Below are 23,506 nucleotides of genomic sequence, written 5' to 3' on the forward strand. Positions count from 1 at the left end.
TCAGTACAGTGCAGTAATATTTTAAGTCATTTCTCATGAATCAATGGCGATTCAGAATCTTTTTAATGTGATTCAGTGTATTACAGGAATATTTTGGCCTTTACTCGAAACACAGTGACACCTGATGAATGAATCTGTGGTCATTCAGATGGATTCAGGATCGTGCAGTAATGTTTTGACCATTATTTCTAATGATTTGGTGATTTGATTCAAAATTATTAAGAATCATTTTGACATGATTCAGTATTGTGAAGGAATGTTTTGTCCTTTTCTCTAAACACTGAGATACCCCTGGTTAATGATTTTAGTAATGATTCAACACATGATTCAGGATCACCCAAGAACACTTTGAACTTTAAATAATAAAGGATATCAGATTAAAGATTTAGTAACGATTCCAGAAAATATGACCCACACGATTCACTTTAATGTGATTCAGTGTAGTGTAGGAATGATTTGACTTTTTTCCCCTCTTTGAAATATTCAATGATTGTGTGATGATTCGGAATCATAGTTTGACTATCATTTCTCATGATTCAATACAATACGATTCAGAATCATTTTGATGATCTTCCGAATAGGGCAATAACTTTATTTTTGCCCATTTGATTTCATAAAAATGCTTGCAGTCGAGTTGTACAAAAAAAGGGAGCTTTATTAAATGTCCAGAAATAGCTTTAGATTTTTACAGGCAAACTTTCTGCTCAAAGAATTCTCTTTAAAAATACATTTGACTCATTTAGCACAAAATCAACCTGCATTGTTCATTCAGAAGTGCGTCAGTTTAATCACACGTCTCGCCACCAGCCTTTTATTTTCTACTGACTCTGTGGTCTTACTTCACTTTCCTTCCCTCTGTAATTAACGTAAAATCACTTTTGTTTCCCAGATTATTCCTTTAACACTGTATTTTTGCTCACGAAACAGATGTTAGGATTTCTTTGCGTAGCTCCTAAAAATGATTCACACAGTCAGCGTGTGTTGCAAAAAACTGTAGAGCTGCTACTACACGAGAACAAGTGTCAGAGGACAGGGCTGTGTCCCGATCCGTTTACACTGAGGAGTGTGTGTTCTCGCTACACTGGTGTTCATTTTATGACCGATCCCGCTGTCTCCGGTACAAAAGCTTTAAAACAAACATCAGTGTCTTGTAAGGTTAGCCTACGTCTGTCCTTTCGCTTCAGCGATCTCCTCGATTCGGGCCAAGACGCTCTCGATCAAATCGAACGTGTAGAGCGCTGACTGCAGGACCTGGAGAGGACAACGAGTGCGTTATATGATGCTACAGATTAAATATATACACGTCTAGAGACTGTGATGGTTCTTCAGAATCATAAAGTTGGTTCAACATCATGTGTGTGGTTATCTAGTAGCTCACATAGTTAGCTAGTTACGTCACTCGCTAAATATTTAGCTAGCTAGTAAATATTCTAGAAGCTGCCGTCACACTTAGTGGCATCACCAGCATCGCTAAACTTTGTCATTTAAAAGATTTATTTTTACTGCACGAGGTTGCAGATCAAGAACATAAAGCAAACCTGGAGCTGCATTTTTGGAGTCATGTTGGGTAACGTGTCGTTGCCGATGGTAACCGTGCAGGCTGGCGCTTTAGAGTCTACAGAAAAACACACACGTCACGAATAACATTTTAATAATTAGAGAACCGAAGACTATAGAGAACAGATTTACAATTACAATATACTCTTAAACAACAAAAAAGTAGCAACCATTTTTTTTCCTTTTAGCTGCGTCTATCCTGTTGATTGATTCCCAAATTAGCAACTCTAGGCTACTTGGGATTTTCCGTGCTAATAATATTCCGAAACATTATTCAAACAAGCCACATTTAGGTTACAGTAACTTATTTTTTTTTTTTTTTTACGCTGACACGCAGGATAAACATTTTTCAACAATAATAAACAGGCTAACTTCCTGATCCATCCGTCTCCACTAAACAAACTAGCATTGTGTCTCAAATCACAGCCTTATCCACTATTCGAGACCGTTATTAAGCGCTAACCGTACCTGGGTTTCTTATTAGTGTCTGAATTTTAAAAACCTACTGAAATCCCTGTTCTGTGTTTTCGATCATGACAACAATCACGATGACGGCGGGACGTTTTAAAGACAGGCTGAGCTCGTGTGTGTGTTTAATGTCGCTGTGTATGAAAAACATTTTACAGTTTGACTTGGAAGCCTGACTGACAGGAATGTTTTGGCTCTGACGCGTCATCTCGTCGTTTAAACCTTAAAAGCGGCTGGATGTGAGGCACAGTGAGTGTGAACAACGCCACTCGTGTTGCTGTCGCTGCCTTTGCGTGTGCACGTTGTGGCGTATCGCACCACCCTGAACGTTCCTATGGTTTTTGTCACTTAGGTTACAGCTATACATGTATGTTACTAACAATAATATAATGTTTAACTGTTAAAGTAAACTTATAAATCAGGAATGTAAAAGTAAAGTAGGTAGACAGGAGTAGATTTTCCAGATGGAAACACAGCCATGGCGGCGACCCAACCTTCGATCTCTGAATCAGAATTAACGAATCTGGGTCGATTGGGAAAATGTTTAGGTTTAGGCTTTACTTTCTTAAATATAAACTTCACCAGACTGGAAGAAACGTTCTTTCACTCCAGAATCAGTTCCACTGATTTCATCCACAATCGCTTTCAATGAAAACCTTCTTCGTTTCCGTTCCCTGTTGCGTCTTTAATCCTTGGTGCTAATTTCTGTTCGCGCGGTTAAGGGATGTTTTTAACAGCGTGTAAGTGTACGGTGTCATTTCATATGCAGTATGGGACAAAAACAGAACACCTGCAGTAAACACACTAAACTAACAGCGTTCAGTTCAGCAGCAGTGTGTGAACTCGGGGTCCGAGTCGTCTCTGACCTGCCGTCGAGTTTTTCTTCTCCTTCGTGCTCTTCAGCTCGGCCTCGTAATGCGCTCGGGACATGTTCAAGCCCATGCGCAGGGGCTTCAGGTAATTCTCCTCGATCACACACAGCTCACTCCATATTCCTGTCTGAACACACACACCATGAGCATGCTGGGAAATGCAGCAGATTTCTGCAGACGAGAGCTATTTGTTCATCTCCTACCTCATTGTGCCGTTCTTTATCTCTGATCAGCAGATAACGCAGCAAGTTCAACGACTCCATAATCCTACACACACACACACAGACTCAGACACGATAACTTTGCTTTTGCGATATCAAAACTTTGAATATCAGCTGATGGATGGACAGATGGAGGGATGAACAGACAGATAGATAGATGTATGTATGTATGTTTATTAATCTGTGAGAGGATCTCGTCCCCCAGATGGTGAATATCATCTTTAATAAACTTGAAATTGTTCTTTTTTTAAATGAAGGAAAAAATAGAGCTAGAAAAAAAAAAACCTGCATCACCACAAAAAAAGGCTGTCACTGCAAATGTAATAAATATCATAAAGAATAAATAACAAAAAAACAAAAATAATTTTTCTTTAAACATCTCCAGTTTGAACAGAAATCTTTGCCTTTTGTTAAAGTATTAAATCCAGTTCATTCGTTTTCCCCGATGTCTGATCCTGTGTATCACATCAGTGCCATGTCTAATTTTACTGTATTTTAGATGTATTCATTTATTTGTTTCTTTCTGTGAATTTTTGACATTTCTACTGAATTCTGAGTTTATAAAAAAAAAAATCAAACTCAAAATCAGTAATCAAGATCTCATATCATCTCTAGCTGCTTTATCCTGTTCTACAGGGTCGCAGGCAAGCTGGATCCTATCCCAGCTGACTACGGGCGAAAGGCGGGGTACACCCTGGACAAGTCGCCAGGTCATCACAGGGCTGACACACAGACAGTAATCAAGATAAATAAATAAAATAAAAAATAAAGACCTTTTTTTAAGCTGATTTGTCTTTGCGGTGGCTGTGTTACCTGTCCAGATTGTGCAGCAGGTCGGTTTCTGGTCCCTGAGGAAGACTGAGAACTTGGCGCAGTAATGGCAGGAGATGTTTCCCCAGGAACCAGTCGTTCTCCTCACCAGACTACAGGGGAGAGAAACGCAGCATGTGGACGTTTAATCATCGATAAATTACGATTCATTTCTCTTTACAGTGAAATTCAATTCATATTTAACATGACTTTAACGAGTTTACCTAATTAACCGATTAATCATTTCCAACACATTTCATAAAAATGAGCATAAAGATGGGCGGCACGGTGGTGTAGTGGTTAGCGCTGTCGCCTCACAGCAAGAAGGTCCGGGTTCGAGCCCCGTGGCCGGCGAGGGCCTTTCTGTGTGGAGTTTGCATGTTCTCCCCGTGTCCGCGTGGGTTTCCTCCGGGTGCTCCGGTTTCCCCCACAGTCCAAAGACATGCAGGTTAGGTTAACTGGTGACTCTAAATTGAGCGTAGGTGTGAATGTGAGTGTGAATGGTTGTCTGTGTCTATGTGTCGGCCCTGTGATGATCTGGCGACTTGTCCAGGGTGTACCCCGCCTTTCGCCCGTAGTCAGCTGGGATAGGCTCCAGCTTGCCTGCGACCCTGTAGAAGGATAAAGCAGCTAGAGATAATGAGATGAGAGGAGATGAGCATAAAGATGACCAGAGCAGTGTGAGGGGGCGTGGCAGTGGGCGGGACATGTAAGCTGCAGGATGGAGAAATACCGTTAATGCCAGGTCGATCTGGTTCTTGATGTTCTTGATGATGAATCCCTCCACTCCGGCGTGATCACTGGTTTTCAACATGCACCTGAAACACACCAACACACCCTTACTCTTAAAATAAACAAACAAATAAATAATCATAATAATAACAACCTTATACTGGAGAAATGAGTAAAGATTTCTCTACATCAGGGGCTGGGTTCTCAACCTTTTCTTCTTTAAGTCCCACCTATTCATACTTGCCCATTAAAAAAAGATCCCAGATTATTTTGGCTCATCTATTATATTAGAATCTAATAGAAGAGACAGGAGGCAAAGTTGGAGGTGGCAGAGTTGAGAATGTTAAGGTTTGCGATGGGAGGTTGGACAGGATAAGGAACGAGCACATAAGAGGGACAGGACATGTGGAGAGCTTGGGAATTAAGCTAAGAGAGATGAGACTGAGATGGTCTGGGCACATCCTGAGAAGAGATGCAGAGCATGTTGGAAGGAGAATGTTGACGATGGAGCTGCCAGGCACACGAAAACGAGGAAGGCCAAAGAGGAGATACATGGATGTGGTGAGAGAGGACATGAAAGTGGCAGGTGTGGTAGAGAAGGATGCGGAAGACAGGGAGCAATGGAGACGAAAGAGACGCTGTGGCGACCCCTAATCCGGAGCAGCCAAAAGAAGAAGAAGAAAAAAAAAATTTTCTATTAGAATCTAATAATCTACTGTAAAGTGTATTAATGGGATGCAACATCATTCTCTGTTAGAGATCTGAGCTCAGGAATTAAATAAATGAAATAAAAACAAGCTTTTAGATTGTAGATGTTGTATGTAAAACTGTATGGATGGGCCAGAAGCGAAATCCAAACATGCAGGTCATTCTCAGTGCAAAGGGATTCATGATCCAAAAGTAGAGTCTGGGTGATTAACACAAGAACTTAATGCCATGTTGGTGTTCAGCAAAACAAGCAAGTTATTAAACCCAAGAAGTTCACTCAAAAGAAGTGGATATAGAAACCACTCAATGGGATTCGATCCTTACACGCTAACAAAGAGTCTTGAGGCGGAGCCGCTCATATCTTAAAGCCTCTGCAAATTGTGTAATGTGGTTATGAACATAAACATAGTATGGTTACATACAGTTAGTGTAAAGCATTGGCTGTAGGAGCGGAGCTATGATGTCATGCTGCATCATTTGAAAAAAAAATTTTTTTTGAAACTATACATATAGAAGACACACCCACTCCATTCCACAGTCTACATTTCTCTCTCGACTCTTCACATCTCTCTGTTCAAACTCTACATCTCGCTCTTCAAACTTGACTTTGTGTTTTACACCATCCTCTATCGAAAATGGTAAGTTGTAACCAGATCCCCTTCTGAACAGGGCCGTTTCTCGCTGCTGAAAAGACCAGGGGCGGAGTCAGGTTTTCCTGGGGTGTGTATTTTTAAGGGAGATTGGCATCAATAGGTTGGGGAGATTATATCTAACTTTACAACAAATATTATCTCTCACACACCCACACACATTATAACATCTTTATTACAGGTTTCTGCACTGCTGCTCTTAAATTTATGGATTTCACTTCAGTTTCCGTCTCATTATTAATATATAGATTTAGGCAGTGCCTAAAAGCGGAGCTCCCATCTGTTTCTGGGTTGTAGAATTCTTATATCATAGCAGCCTCTTCTTTTTTATTTCTTTACCAGCTAGAACACTGGCCACTAGGCGGCGTGTATGACTGGTAATTACTAACACTGGCCAGTAGGCGGTGTGTCTCATCTCATCTCATTATCTCATCTCATTATCTGTAGCCGCTTTATCCTGTTCTACAGGGTCGCAGGCAAGCTGGAGCCTATCCCAGCTGACTACGGGTGAAAGGCGGGGTACACCCTGGACAAGTCGCCAGGTCATCACAGGGCTGACACATAGACACAGACAACCATTCACACTCACATTCACACCTACGCTCAATTTAGAGTCACCAGTTAACCTAACCTGCATGTCTTTGGACTGTGGGGGAAACCGGAGCACCCGGAGGAAACCCACGAGGACACGGGGAGAACATGCAAACTCCACACAGAAAGGCCCTCGCCGGCCCCGGGGCTCGAACCCGGACCTTCTTGCTGTGAGGCGACAGCGCTAACCACTACACCACCGTGCCACCCTAGGCAGTGTGTATGACTGGTAATTACTTTAACACCTTGTATGGTGGAAGGAACGCACACGACCGAAACCATCAGAAAACAACTCGATGGGTTTCTTTACGTATCCACACTCTCTGCCTATGGGGCTCCGCTATCATCATCATCATCAGACATCAGGTCTCAGGAAACTGACGCATGGGTCAACTCACTATTAAACATCACGAGTCAAATTTATCATCGGTTTAATGAAAATAGATCATTTCTCACTCACATCTCTCTCCTTTAGGACCACAAAGACACATTCTAAGCTCCATTATTAAATGACAACATTCACAATCCCAGATGGTGTCCCATCTCACACGACTAGGATCAGAGAAAAATGTCTTCCAAGTTTCTCTCTCTCTCACACACACACACACACACACACACACCATTTTCTCCAACACATCCAGGCTCAGTGGGTTGCAGCAGCTCATTTGTAGAAGCTGGACAACACATTTATGTTGACATTAATCTTGCGTGACAAAACAACTATTGGTGTCTGCATGAACACAACTTCTTTCTTGTTGACATGTTAAATAAACTTATGGCCCTTTTCCACTACCCTTTTTCAGCTCACTTCAGCTCGCTTCAGCTCACTTCAGCCCGACACGGCTCGCGTTTCGACTACCAAAAACCAGCACGACTCGGCTCGCTTCAGCCCTGCTTAGCCCCTAAAACTCGCACCGTTTTGGAGTGGGGCTGAAGCGAGCCAAAGAGAGCCGAGTGAGGCTGGGGGCGTGAGCAGACACTCCCCTGTGCACTGATTGGTGGGGAGGAGTGTCCTCACATGCCCACACACGCCCCGCGAGCGCGCTGGGATCTGTAAACACCGCAAACCCGGAAGGAGAAGAATTACGAATTACGAGAATTTCTGAAGCCTTATGCGCCTCGCCTCATCTATACGCTCTTGCCAGTATCTGTTGGCGTTGTCGGTGACAACAAGCCACAGCACCAAGACCAGCAACACTAACGACTCCATGTCCTCCATGTTTATTGTTTACTATTCAGGTCGTGAGACTACCGCTTAAAAGCTCACTGATGTCACTGTTTGCGCTGCTTAACGACATCACCTGACGTCCACCCACTTTCGCTAACTCCACCCAATGTGTCCACCCACTTCCAGCCAGCACGGTTCAGCGCGGTTGTAGTCGAAATGCAACTCCAACAGCCCCGCTCAGCTCGACTCAGCACGGCACGGCTCAGCCCGACTCAGCCGCGTTTGTAGTGGAAAAGCGGCATTAGTCGGGGCAAATAGACCCCCGCTGTAGACCTTCATTAATATTCACTCGAACTTTAGAGTTCACCTGGTTCACTAACCATACAGACCCTACACTGGAACTTCAACATAAGCAGCTACACAAAGCGGTTTCTGTGCATCAACATGTCATAATTTGATAGGTTGCACTGTTGATACACACACACACACACACACACACACGGTTGATGACTTACCACCTGCTTTCATCTTGAAAAGTCCAACAATAATGGATTGTTTTTTTCCCTGAATCAAATTCCGATCTGTTTCAGTCCATTATTTTCTAATAATCACTCACTTTTTTTGAGGGTAAAAATACCCGGGGCTCGGCTCAAAATACCCGGGGCTCCAGCCCTGAGCGATAGAACCCAACAACGCCAATGCTTCTGAATATGACCATGTTGATGAGTAAATTGGATTGTCAGGGTTCATATGACAGAACCACTGGGATTTTGTCATTGTAATCGTCAGTACAGTACAAATCAGTAACAGATCCCGACCGGTTTATTCAGAGAAATGGAGTTATTTCAGCAATAGACCTCAGGATGGACCTGTTCATTTCTTTTTGTACTTCATTGTTGAATAAATAATTTGCTTCTCTAAAATCCAACTCTGTGTCTTTCTTCAGTTCCAGTCTCAGGCACCTCAGATCTACCCCATTTACCCCCTGTTCTACCCCATCCTGCCACCGCAATTCCACCCCCTGACCTACCCCACCATACCAGCCCAGTCCTACCCCCTGTACAACCCCGTTCTCAGATCCTTCTACTATCCTCCGCCCTCAGTGATGGCGATGAACCAACACCTCGTCCCGTCTGTCCAGGAGGAGATTCCGGAGGGAAACACCACGTCTCCTGGGACACCACCTGAAGGTGGATGTGGAGATGATGGCTGTGAGAACACTCCTCAGGCTCATGCCACTGACATGCTCACACTCGGTAAACAAGATTAAAATATATAGCTCAGTTTTCCGCTGTTGATTCTTTTGCACATTCTTTAATGTTGTGATGTTTTCTGTGTCTTAAAGTTCCATTTTATCTCTTTCTTGTCTCGCAGTCTGTCCAGAGCAACATATGGCACCAGTAGCAGCGGAGTCAGAGCCTGAGCCCCAACCCACCTCCAGGTTGCCACCTGAAATTGTGGGCACTGAGGAGCCTTTGTCCTCCAGACCCCTGAGTCCAAAGGAACTCACTTGGGGAGAAATAATGGACCTTGCTGACCCAGTCCCATCCAGCCCCTCAACTCCAACACTACTCCCTTGGGAAGAAAACCTGAATGGTGAGGTTTCTGAGCGGTCCACATCCCCAAGCCTAACATCACTCAGTCGGGGAGAAATGATGGACGATGTTGACCCGATACCGTCCAGACCCTCAACTCCCACACTACTCCCTTGGGAAGAAAACCTGGATGGTGAGGGTTCTGAGCAGTCCACATCCCCAGGTCTGACATCACTCAGTTGGGGAGAAATGATGGACGATGTTGACCCGATACCATCCAGACCCTCAACTCCCACATTACTCCCCTGGGGAAAACGACTGGATGAGGCAGATGCTCAACTGGAGGGGCTCAAGAAGGATGAGAGGAAGGTGGACAACATCCTGGAAGAGAAGGTGAAGGGTCTCGCTGTCAGGGAGCAGAACAGACGAACTAAACTGTTCGAGGAGCCAAAGAAACACGCTCCTGAAAAAACCAACAAGCTCCCGAGCTCCAACAGCGAGAACACCAAGGTACAGCAGTCAGATCTTTCTGTAGTTCAGAGCCCTGAGAGCACATGCCATTGTGTCTGTATATGGGCATGGGGGTGTGTCTCTGAGCTTGCATGTCTCCGAGCTCACATTTTTAGCTTTTTGATTGGTTTAATGAACACACTGGATGTTGACTTTGCCCTCTGTTCTGTAGGGAGTCCAACTGTATATTCGGGACCTTGATCACAGCGTGGACTCCAGGCGTCTGTTTAAGGAATTCCTTCCGTTTGGAAACATCACCAAAGCAAAGGTCAGCAACCGATCCCGACATTTAATTTTCTTCCTTTTACAATAAACTGTGTTCACTTCCCGACGTCAAACTCAGTGTGCACTTGCAGCACAAGGACACGAGTGTGTAGTGCAGTGTTTATGTCATATCCAGTAATTTGTAAAGCTGCTGCCTGAAATTATATTTAATACAAAAGACACACATCTGGATGATGGGGAGGGGTAACACCAGAACCCTGACACTAACACTACACAGCTGTTGGGTTTATATTTTAGTGAGCGTGTAATGATTATTCTTTGCTTTCTGTGTCTCCGCGCTGTCCCCTGCAGGTGGTGATGGAGAACGGGCGCTCCAAAGGGTTTGGGTTCGTCACTTACCAGACCATGACAGAAGCCACGACAGCGATAAGAGAGATGAACGGGAAGATGTTGGGGTGGAAGCCGTTGTTCGTGGCTCTGTCACGGAGTAAAGAGGAGCGCCAGTCTTGTCCAGCCCGAGAGAGCAGAAGACCAGGAGCGGCCTTCTGTTCAAGACCTGGCCGAGTCAGAACTGAGACAAACAGAGGGTCCAGCCTCACAGTGAGTCACAGTCATCTTTGTAATGTCTTACAGAACGGGTCTTGTTCATTACCTCGGGAGCTCACTACTAAACAAAGCACGTGTGGAGCGAATACAGTGGGAATATTATATACACCAGGATAAAAGGTTTGACGATTATTGTTCTAAAAAAAAAAAAATCTCTCCTCTGCTTTTCTCTTTCAGGTCGTCCCTCAACTACATCGACACATCCTGGTTGGAAATGAGAGATTTTAAAAAATAAATATCTCACTTGAAAAATGTTGCACAAGTGGCCTGTGTCTTTCTCCTAGTGAATAAATGTTGGTGTAAACGACTCACACAGTGTGTAAATCTGCTCAAATAATCAGCTAGAAAACTCCACCTCTGCAATAAAACAGAATTTTAATTCGATGTTAAACACTGAACACCATCAAAACCTCAATAATTCACACTGATTAGTGATGAATGAGTGATGTTTATAGAAATACAGCTCATGTTTGTGAGAGTAAAGTGCTCAGAGAACACAGCACACTCAGGGAGAAGAACACACACACACGAGATTATAAAGTGTGTGTGTGTTGCATCCACTGTCTCGCATCTGACTTGTAAACCTGCCACGTCGAAACCGAAGACTGGTGAAGACCACGCCCACAGGATATGACGGCATTAAACTGATGTAGGAGGGGAATAATGGATGATGATGTAATGGGGGTGTGGTCCAGACGCAGGCTCGAACCCCAGTCGTGGCTCCTAAAGAAAGGAGCGCGACCCACTGCTCCAGGAACTGAGACTGGGGAAGTGAACCCAAGTGCAGAACTGACTGAACGCTGATGTGCACAAGGTGCTGACCAGGGAATCGGACCGAGAGGGATGAGCACCTCCAAAGAGGAGGAAAAAGAAACCAAAAAGGGTCACACCACATGAGACTGGAACCTGAGAGAGCAGCATGCAGCCCAGTGAGTGACCAAGGCAGTAAAAATGAAGCACTGGGAACGGCTCTCGCTCAATCTGGCAGGGAGGTCTGGGGGTCCGAGTGCAGAAAATTTAGCAATTTTTCATTTAATTTCCTAAAATTCTACACAATTAGAGGTGGGTAGAGTAAACAAAAACTGTACTCGGGTCAAAGTGTTGTGACTTAATAATAATAATAATAATAATTATTATTATTATTATTATTATTATTACTACTACTACTATTAGTACAATAAGTAGAATATGAGTTTAAAAAAAAATCATAAAATGACGATAACTTGTGAGTCACTTCATATGATCATTCAGGCTACGTTCACACTGCAGGCTGAAGTGACTCAAATCCGATCTTTTCGCCCATATGTGACCTGTATCCGATCTTTTATTGACAATATGAACGACACAGATCCGATTTTTTCAAATCCGACCCAGGCCGTTTGGATATGTGGTCCTAATTCCGATTCCTATCCGCTCTTTTCATATGCGACTTCAGTCTGAACCGCCAGGTCGCATTCATCCGACTTACACGTCATCAACAAGCCACAAACATCACTATACTGCACTATTCTGGGGGGGGGGGGGGGGGGGGGGGGGATTTGTCCCACCCAGATTTCAATTCACCTCGTTCGGTCCCCTCCACTTATAGGGAGGAAAAAACGTCTATGCTGTCTTTCTTTGCATAAGGCAAACCTCACAGAAAAATCAAAAGACTAATTACCATTCGGTTTATTGAGGTGCACAGCAGTGTATACATAGTTGCAACAACTCACATAAAACAAAACAAAGACTGATATTCAGTTGGTTGAGCTGCGCAGACTGCACACAGGTTGCGAGCTCGAGCTTGGTTGCTATGGTTACTAACAACAAGTTTGACAGGCATATCGGGGTTGGGGTTGGTTTGCTGGCAGCTTTGTCCCTCCCAGTTTTTTGTCCCCCCCAGTTCAAAAAACGTATCTGCGCTCCTGCGCATGACATCAATGCGAGGGACGCTTCGGGCTGTGAAGGTTCTGAATCTTCTCAATGGAAGGACGCAGAGGTTAGGGAGCTCATTTCCATTTGGGGGGATGCAGCTATTCAAGCTAGATTGGATGGGTCATACCGCAACCGGGCGGTTTTACTTCCGTAAACACTGGCCATGCTCACTGCGTGTGACGTCGTCGTATCCTGCAATGCGCATGCGGAACACTTTTACGTCGCTTTTCGTTCATACTGAGGATCACATACAAGTCGCATATATTTGTTAATGTGAACGACCTCACAAAAAAATCGGATTTCACAAAAAAATCGGAATTGAGCATTAAGCCTTGCAGTGTGAACGTAGCGTTATTCCATCTATAATGTTTTACATTCAAAGGGACCAGAATATCAGTTCTGACCAAAATAAAAAGTTTAAGTGCTTATCTGATAAACACATCAAAATCTGTTCATAAAGTCAGGACTCAATCATAATAAACCAGATAGAGAGTGTTAGTCTTTGGTGTCATTATATATACACAGCACCGGTGTGAGTCATTAGCAGCGCGTGCACGTGAATCAGTTCGCAGCGCCACAAAGGTAAGCTCAAACATGGGCTTCTAACAGTAATAAACAAGCCAGGGCCGAGATCTAGCATACTGGTGTTTAGCCACATCTACATTATGAGTACATAAACATGTTGCTCGGGGCATCGTGGCTCGGGTGGATAGGGCGCCATACCATAAATCCGGGGACCCGGGTTCAATTCCAGCCCGAGGTCATTTCCCGATCCCTCCCCGTCTCTCTCTCCCGCTCATTTCCTGTCTCTACACTGTCCTATTCAATAATAAAAAGGTGAAAAAAAGCCCAAAAAAATATCTTTAAAAAAAAAAAAACATGTTGCTCGTTGAGCCAAACATTAGGTCTTAATAACAAAATATATCGCGTCCAAAGTCTCTCATCTCATCTCATTATCTGTAGCCACTTTATCCTTCTACAGGGTCGCAGGCAAGCTAGAGCCTATCCCAGCTGACTACGGGCGAAAGGCGGGGTACACCCTGGACAAGTCGCCAGGTCATCACAGGGCTGACACAGACACAGACAACCATTCACACTCACATTCACACCTACGCTCAATTTGGAGTCACCAGTTAACCTAACCTGCATGTCTTTGGACTGTGGGGGAAACCGGAGCACCCGGAGGAAACCCACGCGGACACGGGGAGAACATGCAAACTCCACATAGAAAGGCCCTCGCCGGCCCCGGGGCTCGAACCCAGGACCTTCTTGCTGTGAGGCGACAGCGCTAACCACTACACCACCGTGCCGCCCACGTCCAAAGTCCACATCCAGATTTACATACCACACTAACCTAATATAAAATGTTCTCCACACACACAGGGATGTTTTTCTTCCTGTTTAACTGCAGCTCACCATTTTTCTCATCTTTCTAGGTTCTCCAGGAAGTGGTGAAAAGTTAAACCATGTTTATCTCCACGTGTGTTATCACATCCAAAAGCACTACAGGTTTCTTTTAGATGGAACTTCTACAAGTTTATCTGGAGATATGTTTACCGAACTGGGCTTACAATTCAGTAAACTTGCGCACACTTGTGCCGGTCACTGGCAACACAAAGCTCGCCAGGCAACATGGCCACGTAAACAAGTCCGCAGTTGCGACGACGTCACGTGAAAGTCCTCTATACCTGATTAAACATTAGCTTCAACTTGGAAAAAAATTGCAGCCCACTAGAGGGCGCCAACACTGATCTACATCATACGTAGTTACGTTACATTTCCATCAGACCTGTACGAAAGTTTTATTTTCAGTGAATAAAGTTTGTTTTGAACAAAAGACTCACCTGAAAAACTTGTACTTGGCCTCGGTGTTAAATTTGTTGATGGTTAGCTGGAAAACCGAGAGTCCTTTAGTCCTCTGTGAACACACACACACACACACACACACACACACACACACACACACACACACACACACGCTTTGGTTTCTTGCTTCCTTATATCCATCCATCATCTGTAGCCGCTTTATCCTGTTCTACAGGGTCGCAGGCAAGCTGGAGCCTATCCCAGCTGACTACGGGCGAAAGGCGGGGTACACCCTGGACAAGTCGCCAGGTCATCACAGGGCTGACACATAGACACAGACAACCATTCACACTCACATTCACACCTACGCTCAATTTAGAGTCACCAGTTAACCTAACCTGCATGTCTTTGGACTGTGGGGGAAACCGGAGCACCCGGAGGAAACCCACGCGGACACGGGGAGAACCCAATTGTAACATATTGAATCATATCGTATTGTATCACTGTATATAAATATGCATTATGACACGATTCGGTTCAAATCACATCACATGGTATTACATCACATCTTGTTAAATCATCAAATCGAATCACTTTGCATGGTATTGCATTGTAATGGATTAAAAATAATAGGCGACAGCGCTAACCACTACGCCACCGTGCCGCCCCTTCCTTATACAGTAGCATAAGCCATAAATTATAATGAGTTTTAATACAGCTAAAATTTCCAGTGAGATATTTATTACTTGTAAGCAACATTTGGTTTAATCTCCATGGAAAATGTACGCTTATGACCTGTATGTCACTTCTATGAATATTTATAGCCCTCAAGAAACACCAACACATTTTAATCTTGTTATTAATGAAGGGATGATGTAATTCTTGTGCAGTGAAACGCAAGAGGAATAAAGCACTCCAGGACGTGCTGTTACAGGAAAATAATCAACAGCTTCGTGACACCACCCTGTCTGTCACTGATTATTTTCCTGTAACAGCATGACACACAGAGTGTTTGATTCCCAAGTTAATAAATAAAACTATTTGTCTCACCACAGTCTGAACCGGACACAGCGTCATCACCTTAACCAAGTCCTGGGGGGAAAAAAAAAAAAAAAATCAATATAAAATGAACACGAATAACCAGGAGGTTGTGAGTTTTAATCTTTGCTTGTAAGGGTCCTGGATTAAAAATCCCACTAGACTAGAATTATGAAGTAACGCTGCTGTACCTGTGGAACGTTTAAGAAAGATTTTAACTCCAGAAGGTCACAGGGCAGGCTGCTGTCCTCCGCTCGCACCAGCGTCTTCTCGTACAGCTCCTGGAAAGATGCTTCCTCGTCATTACACAGGAAGTAAAGCACAGCACACACTCATGTTCAGGGAGCAGCAGTGGTGTCAGTAACGCGTTTCTCTCCCACAGTGGACGAGCAGGCGGGACACACAGCGAGCTCGTTTTCAGGGTTTTCACACAAATCAAAAACTTTTACATTTCAGCCATTTTAAATATTAAATCTATCAGAAAAAAAAAGACTTTTGATTAGAAATTTGAGAAGTGAATATAAATTAATGTTTTTGCCAGATTTATATAGTGTAAATATCAGCATCGGGCATATAATAATAGCTTTTTTTTTTAACTTTCTTTTTTCTGTCTATCTTTCTGACTTTCTTTTATACATTGCTTTTATTTTGGGTCTGTCTATTTTCTTTCTTTCTTGATTTTCTGTCTCTGACTTTTGTTTGGCTTCTTTTTTACTTTTTTTTTTGCTTCTTTCTTTCCTCCCCTTTTATCTGACTTTCTGTTTTGACTTTTTGTCCATTTCTGTCCCTCCTTTTTTTTAAAGAAGTCCCACCCACCAGCCTGTTCTCCCCCCACCAGCCTGTTCTCCCCATCATATCACAGCTACCATCTCAGGAAAGGGTGAAGGCCAACACGTGCTTCCTCTGAGACACGTGAAGCCGACGACATCTTTACACAACATGTTCAGACGAAAGTGCTATCTACCCTCTTCTACATATCGGACATACAGTACGAGTGTAAAGTACTCATATTTATTATTATTATTATTATTAATAATACAAGGAAATAAATGTGATCAAATGTTGCAGTAGAATGAAAAAAAAACGTTAAATAGATTAAACACGAAAAAAATAAAAGAATTAACTAAATGTGGAAAAAATTTTTTAAAAGTTCTTTAAGAACTTTAATTTGTTATCTTATTTCTTTATATTTTTTGTTTATGTTTCTTGTCTTGTATTTTTTCCATTATCTTACTTTCTAACTTTCTTATTTTTCTCATATTTTTATCTTTATTACTATATTTTGTTTATTTTGCTTGTTTTATTTTTTCCTGATCTCATTTTTCTTCTTTTGTTATTACATTTTTGGATCTTATTTTTCTTGCTCTTGTTTAATTTATTTTGTATTGTTATTAATATACCTCATTTATTTATTTATAATAAAAATCCAATCACATTAATCAGGATGATTCTGTGCGCCATTTTCTTAGCTCCGCCCACATGGTACCCACTCAAGAAAAATAACCAAATTCATCTTTTGTAACTAAATATAACACGTCTCGATTGGCGGTGGAAACAGCGATGATGCAAAGGATTATGGGTTATTTGTCGAGTATCATGGGGGGGGGGGGGGGGGTGCCTTTACAGTGAGAAGAGTATGGGAGAGTGTGGAGTTGGTGTGTTCTGTTCCTACCAGTCCCTTCTGTAACCGGGATTCTTCAGTTCTGTTAGGAAACAAAATCAAGTGTCAGGACGAGGAGGAAGGAAGGAAGGAAGGAAGGAAGGAAAAAAGAACTGCCTGAAGAGATGTTTACCTGCTGAGTAAGAGCTCGACATGTTCCATGTTGCACTGCAGGACAAAAACTGGGCTGAAGAAATAAAATACAGAAAGATGCAGGTGATGAAAACGCTGTGCATCTTATAACCTCTGGAACACTGATGCTGAGTACCTGAGTACAGCAGGGAACATGTCCACGGCGATGTGGTGCACAAACAGTAAATGTGCCAGACTGGCCAGAGACTCCTTTGGATATCGGACTTCCTCCTCCAGGAATCCGGGAACGCCGCGCTTCCGTGGGATACTGTGAGACAACAAGTCCGAGAGCGACTCGCCGATACTACAGAGAGTAACCTACACAGAGAGAGAGAGAGAGAGAGAGAGAGAGAGAGAGAGAGAGACAGAGACACACACAGAGACAGAGAGGGAGTGCAACACAGACAGAGAGAGACAGACAAACAGAGGGAAGGAGAAAGAGAGACAGAGTATTATTTTCAATAAGGCATAACGTTACAGAACTGATTTGAACACAAGCATCATGCAGTTTTCTGACCAGGACGTCTGTGGCGAAGTCTCTGAGAGGAGACGTCTCTAACGTGTCCTGATCCTTCAGCTGGACGTCCAGCAGAGGCCCACTCAAACTCTTCATACAGCTGGAACAATAGCGAGAGCAGATCCACCACCACAGCATAAACATTCCCCTTCAAAAAACTTGCCTTTTTAACATTACAGCATGATGAGGAACGCGCTAGATTCAGTAGATGCTGGAGTTTGTTTCAAATTTTTTACAACAGCATAAAAAAAATTAAAGGTGCAGTTTGTGATTTTTCCAGCGTGTTTCTACACTTGCTATTTGCACATCATTTTAAAGAAACCGTATAAAACATGTTACTGATATTTTTTCCATGCAGTGGTTCTCATTAGTTTCTTCAATTCAGGATTATGAATTCATTTTTCTGGCCCTGAAATCAGCCACACCCCCAAGGCAGCCTATATTTTTTAGACCCGTGCCATCACAGACATTTAAAGATGCTTTAGAAAATCAGAGTCACAACATATTTTTCTTCAATACTTTCTTCATTTCAGGTTTGAGTTTACATTTTTCTGGCCCTGAAATAAGCCCCTCCCCCCAGTATGGTTTATAATTGTTTTTAGATCACCACATCAATTTACAAAACACCCCAGAAAGCCTGAGAATCACAGTTTTTCCATGAAGTGGTTCGCATTAGTTTTATATCATGAGTGCTTCTCATATTTTCTGGTCCTGAAATAAGCCCCGCCCCCAGCTGGAACAAACCCAACAAACAGATACGAGGTTTCAACAGATGAGCCTTGGTCATGCTAGCGTTTGAGACACAGCGCTGCTGTATTCCAGCGTTAGAAACCTACTATTTCAGGATCTCCACCCGGAGCTCGTCGTCCCTGGAGACGGTGCGATGTTCCTTGATGTTCTCCTTGATCTCCTCCACAAAGGGTTTGATGAAGTGGGACAGAGCCGTGCAGCAGCGACACAAACCAAACACGTCGTCCTCCTCCTGCTCTCGGCTCTGAGGAACAGGAAGTTTGGTCACCTGACTGAGCAGAGTGGAGAGAGCCATGCCCAGAGTCGAGGCCTTCCTCTTCCCCAGCTTCAGCAGCACTGCAGACAGAGAGAGAGAGAGAGAGAGAGAGTCAAAGCTTCGGAGTGTCGCAGGAGAAAAGCATTTGCCTTGGGGTCGGGTATGCAGAAGAGGGCAGATAGCACTTTCCTCTGAGTGTGTTACATAAAGACGCAGTTCAGCATCACGTGTCTCTCGATAGGGAGATTGGGGAGATGGGCGGGGCTTTAAAGTGACCAAGATTTTTTTTTTCTTTTAAAGGAGAGACAGAAAATCAAAACAGAAAGTCAGGCAAATGAAAGTCGCATAAAAGGAAGAAAATGAGTGAAAAGAAAGAAAGAAAGAAAGAAAGAAAGAAAGAAAGAAAGAAAGAAAGAAAGAAAGAAAGACTGAAGGAACAAAAGAAAAATACAAAGAAAAGACAGACCCAAAATAAAATGAAAGAAAGAAAGAAGGAAAGACTGAAGGAACAAAAGAAAAATACAAAGAAAAGGCAGACCCAAAATAAAATGAAAGAAAGAAAGAAGGAAAGACTGAAGGAACAAAAGAAAAATACAAAGAAAAGACAGACCCAAAATAAAAAGAAAGAAAGAAAGAAAGAAAGAAAGAAAGAAAGAAAGAAAGAAAGAAAGAAAGAAAGAAAGAAAGAAAGACTGAAGGAACAAAAGAAAAATACAAAGAAAAGACAGACCCAAAATAAAAAGAAAGAAAGAAAGAAAGAAAGAAAGAAAACTTACAGAAAATCTAGAAAGAAAAAGTCAGAAAGAAAAGACAGACCCAAAATAAAGGAGAACTAAAGTAAAAAAAAAAAAAAAAAAAAAAAAAAGTCAGAAGGTGAATGAAAAAGAAAAAAATGAAAGAAAAAAAAAGATATTTTCATCTGTTTCTATATTTAATAACTTCTCCTCTAAAGTGTTTGTGCCGCTCCGTTCACTTTCTCCTCCACTGACTGCATTAACAGAGGAGTGGTGAAGTTGGTGACGATCCTCACCCGTCTGTAAGGGCGTGAGCAGCAGCATGATCATTTCAACCACAGCGTCAGGATCAGCTTCCTCCACCTGCTCCAGCAGACCAACCACCAGCTCTTTAGGGCTGCAAACCTGCAAACGCACACACACACAATCCACATCACGTTACCATCACGTCGATCAGCTACTCCAAGGTGAAATCACACCACACACCTGCAGTAGGTGAGAGAGGATGGCCTGACAGTGCTGCAGGTTCTTCTCCTCCTTTTTCAGCAGAACTTTGACTAACGGCCCCAGAAGGTTCCATCCCATACAGCGCACTATACTCTAACACAAACAAAATACACAGGTGACATTTTGGATCCTGTTACAGTATGTGGAGTCTGAGGAGTTATATCTATATCTATCTATCTCAGCTCACTTTATTTCTCTCGTCAATGATGACACTCAAGACGTGAGCGATGTGACCCTGCTCGATGCAGCTCCTCCCCGCCGTCTGGAACAGGTCAAAGACCTCTGGGGAGAAGTTCTCGTCCTGAACATATTGCTGCAGCGAGAACAAGCGGTTCAGCACAAGAGAAACGAGGGAAAGGGAAATGAGCAGATAAAAAACAAACAAGCGAATAAAGCTGAACTCGTGTGATCTTACACAACTCTGTACGACATCACTGAACTGCTCCAGCGCCATCTTACTGCATTTCTGTCGTGTCTGACCTGTATTACCTGCGCAGGGACCAGAAGAATACTTTATACTGCACACGCTCATGTAGTGTGTGTGTGTGTGTGTGTGTGTGTGTGTGTGTGTGTGTGTGTGTGCTCACCTGCAGCGCCTTTGAGTTTCAGTTTTCTGATCAGGTTTACAGACAGAGCATCGCTTTTCTGAATAATCCTGAAATGATAATTTGTCTTTTACTCGCAGCACCAATGATCCGATCCTGATGAAGTACAAACACGCTGACAACATATCACACATTTCACCTGGATTTTTATAATCACTCACCAGCTGCACTGTTACTCACTAAAAATGTATAATTGGCAAAAACACGCACCCATAACAAGGATGAATTTTTTGGTCAGATTTTCATAGGAGGTGATTTTGTAGAAGATAAATAAAACATTTTGTCAGGTTTTAGTGTGGCACAGCAGTTTTACATTGTCTTTGGTTGCAAAACGAAATATTAAAAGACAAATACTGTCTTATAAATAGAAATTTTCTTCATCCTCCCCTACCACAGATATCATACACATTCTTTATAATAATAATAAATTATTACAGTTATATTACAACAGTAGTAGTAAAAATGCTTTTATTTTTTTCATTTTTTAAAAAGTATTCATTATAAATAGTATTTATAATAGTAAAAATATTGTAAAATTATTTATATTATTGATTATTTTCCTGTTTGCTGTTTTCATTAATGTAATAAACACAATTAATTACCTCGCCCGGGACGGAGTCCACCAAGGGTGAGGTATTGTTTTCGATCAGATTTCCTTGTTTTTTTTTGCTAATGATATTACGGGAAAACGGCTGGATCAAGCTTCATGAAACTTTCAGGATAGATGGGCGTTGGTCTCAAATAGAACCTCCAACATTCTGAGGGTCATCCGGTCAAGGTCACCAAAAAGGTCAAAATCGTTTTGTTGCGTCTACTGCCTGATATAGAAGCGCTAACCACTACGTCATCGTGCTGTAAGAATGTAAGAGTGTAACAGTCGTGCACTGCGCATACATGTGTTCCGATTAAAATGGCCGGTGAGTGTATACAATTCGGTTCACCATTCAAAATAAATGGACTAAAGAAATCACTTTCAGACATGTTTATGCTTATTACAGAGGGAAAGTGCGTTCGACTGAGCTCTAGCGCCGGGCCATTTCCAGGAAATAAGAGTTTGGGTCATTGGCGACAGCGTGTGTATGTCAGCCTCAGTTCGGAGGTTTCAGTTTCGAACACTATAAGAGGGAAGGGTAGAATAATATAAAGTACAGACACTTGGTATATTTTACTTCTGTGATTTTTAAATTGCTCATTTTTGGATTACGCTTCATTTTTGTAGAATTATATATATATATATATATATATATATATCTCCCCGTTCAAAAGTTTGGGGTCACTTTGAAATGTCGTTATTTTTGAAAGAAAAGCACTGTTCTTTTCAACGAAGATCACTTTAAACTAATCAGAAATCCACTCTATACATTGCTAATGTGGTAAATGACTATTCTAGCTGCAAATGTGTGGTTTTTGGTGCAATATCTCCATAGGTGTATAGAGGCCCATTTCCAGCAACTCTCACTCCAGTGTTCTAATGGTACAATGTGTTTGCTCATTGCCTCAGAAGGCTAATGGATGATTAGAAAACCCTTGTACAATCATGTTAGCACAGCTGAAAACAGTTGAGCTCTTTAGAGAAGCTATAAAACTGACCTTCCTTTGAGCAGATTGAGTTTCTGGAGCATCACATTTGTGGGGTCGATTAAATGCTCAAAATGGCCAGAAAAATGTCTCGACTATATTTTCTATTCATTTTACAACTTATGGTGGGAAATAAAAGTGTGACTTTTCATGGAAAACACAAAATTGTCTGGGTGACCCCAAACTTTTGAACGGTAGTATGTAATATATATATGCGCTATATTTACTGTACGGACATGGGATCAGAAAACAATTATATTTATAGCCACATGGACCCATAAGGTACCTTTTTTTTTTTTTGCAATATCGTCCTTCATAATCATCATAAGTGCTACCAGGCGAGGTTTGTTTTGCGTGGCAACACTTGTTGTATTTTTTACTGTCACTTTTATTCAATAGTAGTACCAACATTATTTTTGTAGCACTTTTGAGTATAAATACAGTATTTATTTAATTTATTTAGCATTTTTCCTTCATTTATTTAGCTTTTTTTTATTGTTTTACTTTTTAAAAAAAATATTTAGTTATTTACAATTATTATAGAAAGCAACATAAAAAACACTCAAGAGCACACCAAGTATTCCCATTTTAAAAAAAGGCATTAAATATTACATAAATATCATGAAAAATCCCATTTTTGTCAGTTATTTTTAAAATGTGATTATTGCTCGGCTTCAAAAACTATTCATATGATATTTATATCGCTCAAAGATAAATTGAGAGCAAAGAAAAATAATTGGCATTATTATTGTTGTAATATTACTGTAGTACTAAGCAATGAGTGATAGTATTGTGTATTTATTCTATTTTTACTGGAATATTATTAAAATGTTCATAAGCTAATTTTACACATTATTCAAGCTGTTTAATCCTTTAATTTTTTTTTTGCTTTGTAATTAATTTTGTGATGCTTCACTCAATACCAAGTGCTATAGAACTAAATAAACTATTATTATTATTATTATTATTATTATTATAGAAACAAGGAAGGATATGAATAAAAACAAGGAGTTAAAGCTCTAAAGAGCTTCTGTACACTGTTTTGTGGAATGTGTGCTTTGAATAATCTGAAAGAAAATGAAGAAAAAAAGGTTTTAAATCTGATCAGAAGCTGAAGGTGAAGTTCAGCCTCCTGCTTAGCCAGTTAGCAAACAAGCTAACTGATTCATATCTCGTGCACAGGAAACGAATAAATCTCTCCTAAAATGGTTTAACCAAAAACATAACAAGGTCATAACTATATAAATAGAATATAAATAATACCTTACTTTAATCCAAAACTCTTATAAAAGCCCAGAGATTGTTCCTCTCGCTCTGAGCCCCAGTATCAGTTCGCTGTACACCTCTTTTCCAAAA

The 23,506-nt window shown here is 41.8% G+C and overlaps 1 protein-coding gene across 3 annotated transcripts; it reads right to left on the minus strand.

The window, feature by feature from the left end:
• Positions 1 to 634: 634 nt before the first annotated feature.
• On the minus strand, positions 635 to 23,506 carry glmna (glomulin, FKBP associated protein a). Of its 3 annotated transcripts, none has more exons than XM_060906497.1 (20): positions 23,419 to 23,506; positions 20,555 to 20,622; positions 20,383 to 20,456; positions 20,155 to 20,280; positions 19,947 to 20,060; positions 19,757 to 19,865; positions 18,557 to 18,806; positions 17,721 to 17,820; positions 17,340 to 17,521; positions 17,205 to 17,258; positions 17,084 to 17,114; positions 15,603 to 15,692; positions 15,424 to 15,465; positions 14,412 to 14,485; positions 4,662 to 4,746; positions 3,932 to 4,041; positions 3,101 to 3,164; positions 2,892 to 3,024; positions 1,539 to 1,615; positions 635 to 1,251 (listed from the first exon to the last, which is right to left on the minus strand). In XM_060906497.1, the coding sequence occupies exons 3-20, from the start codon at positions 20,419 to 20,421 to the stop codon at positions 1,162 to 1,164; spliced, it is 1,770 nt and encodes a 589-aa protein (XP_060762480.1). In that variant the 5' UTR covers positions 20,422 to 20,456; positions 20,555 to 20,622; positions 23,419 to 23,506; the 3' UTR covers positions 635 to 1,161. The 3 variants fall into 3 exon arrangements, with proteins under 3 accessions (XP_060762480.1, XP_060762482.1, XP_060762481.1); XM_060906499.1 differs by having other exon boundaries at positions 20,555 to 20,668; XM_060906498.1 differs by having other exon boundaries at positions 23,414 to 23,506.

Source organism: Neoarius graeffei, chromosome 23, assembly GCF_027579695.1.
Source record: "Neoarius graeffei isolate fNeoGra1 chromosome 23, fNeoGra1.pri, whole genome shotgun sequence".
Lineage (NCBI taxonomy): Eukaryota > Metazoa > Chordata > Actinopteri > Siluriformes > Ariidae > Neoarius > Neoarius graeffei.

Excerpts from the sequence above, each read along its gene's own strand:
- glmna (XM_060906497.1), bottom strand. The coding sequence starts at position 20,421 with ATGGCGCTGGAGCAGTTCAGTGATGTCGTACAGAGTTGT. Across the intron at positions 20,281-20,382 it reads GTGATGTCGTACAGAGTTGT|CAATATGTTCAGGACGAGAA; the intron begins GTAAGATCACAC and ends TTCTCGCTGCAG. Across the intron at positions 17,522-17,720 it reads ACTTCGCCACAGACGTCCTG|GTTACTCTCTGTAGTATCGG; the intron begins GTCAGAAAACTG and ends CTCTCTGTGTAG.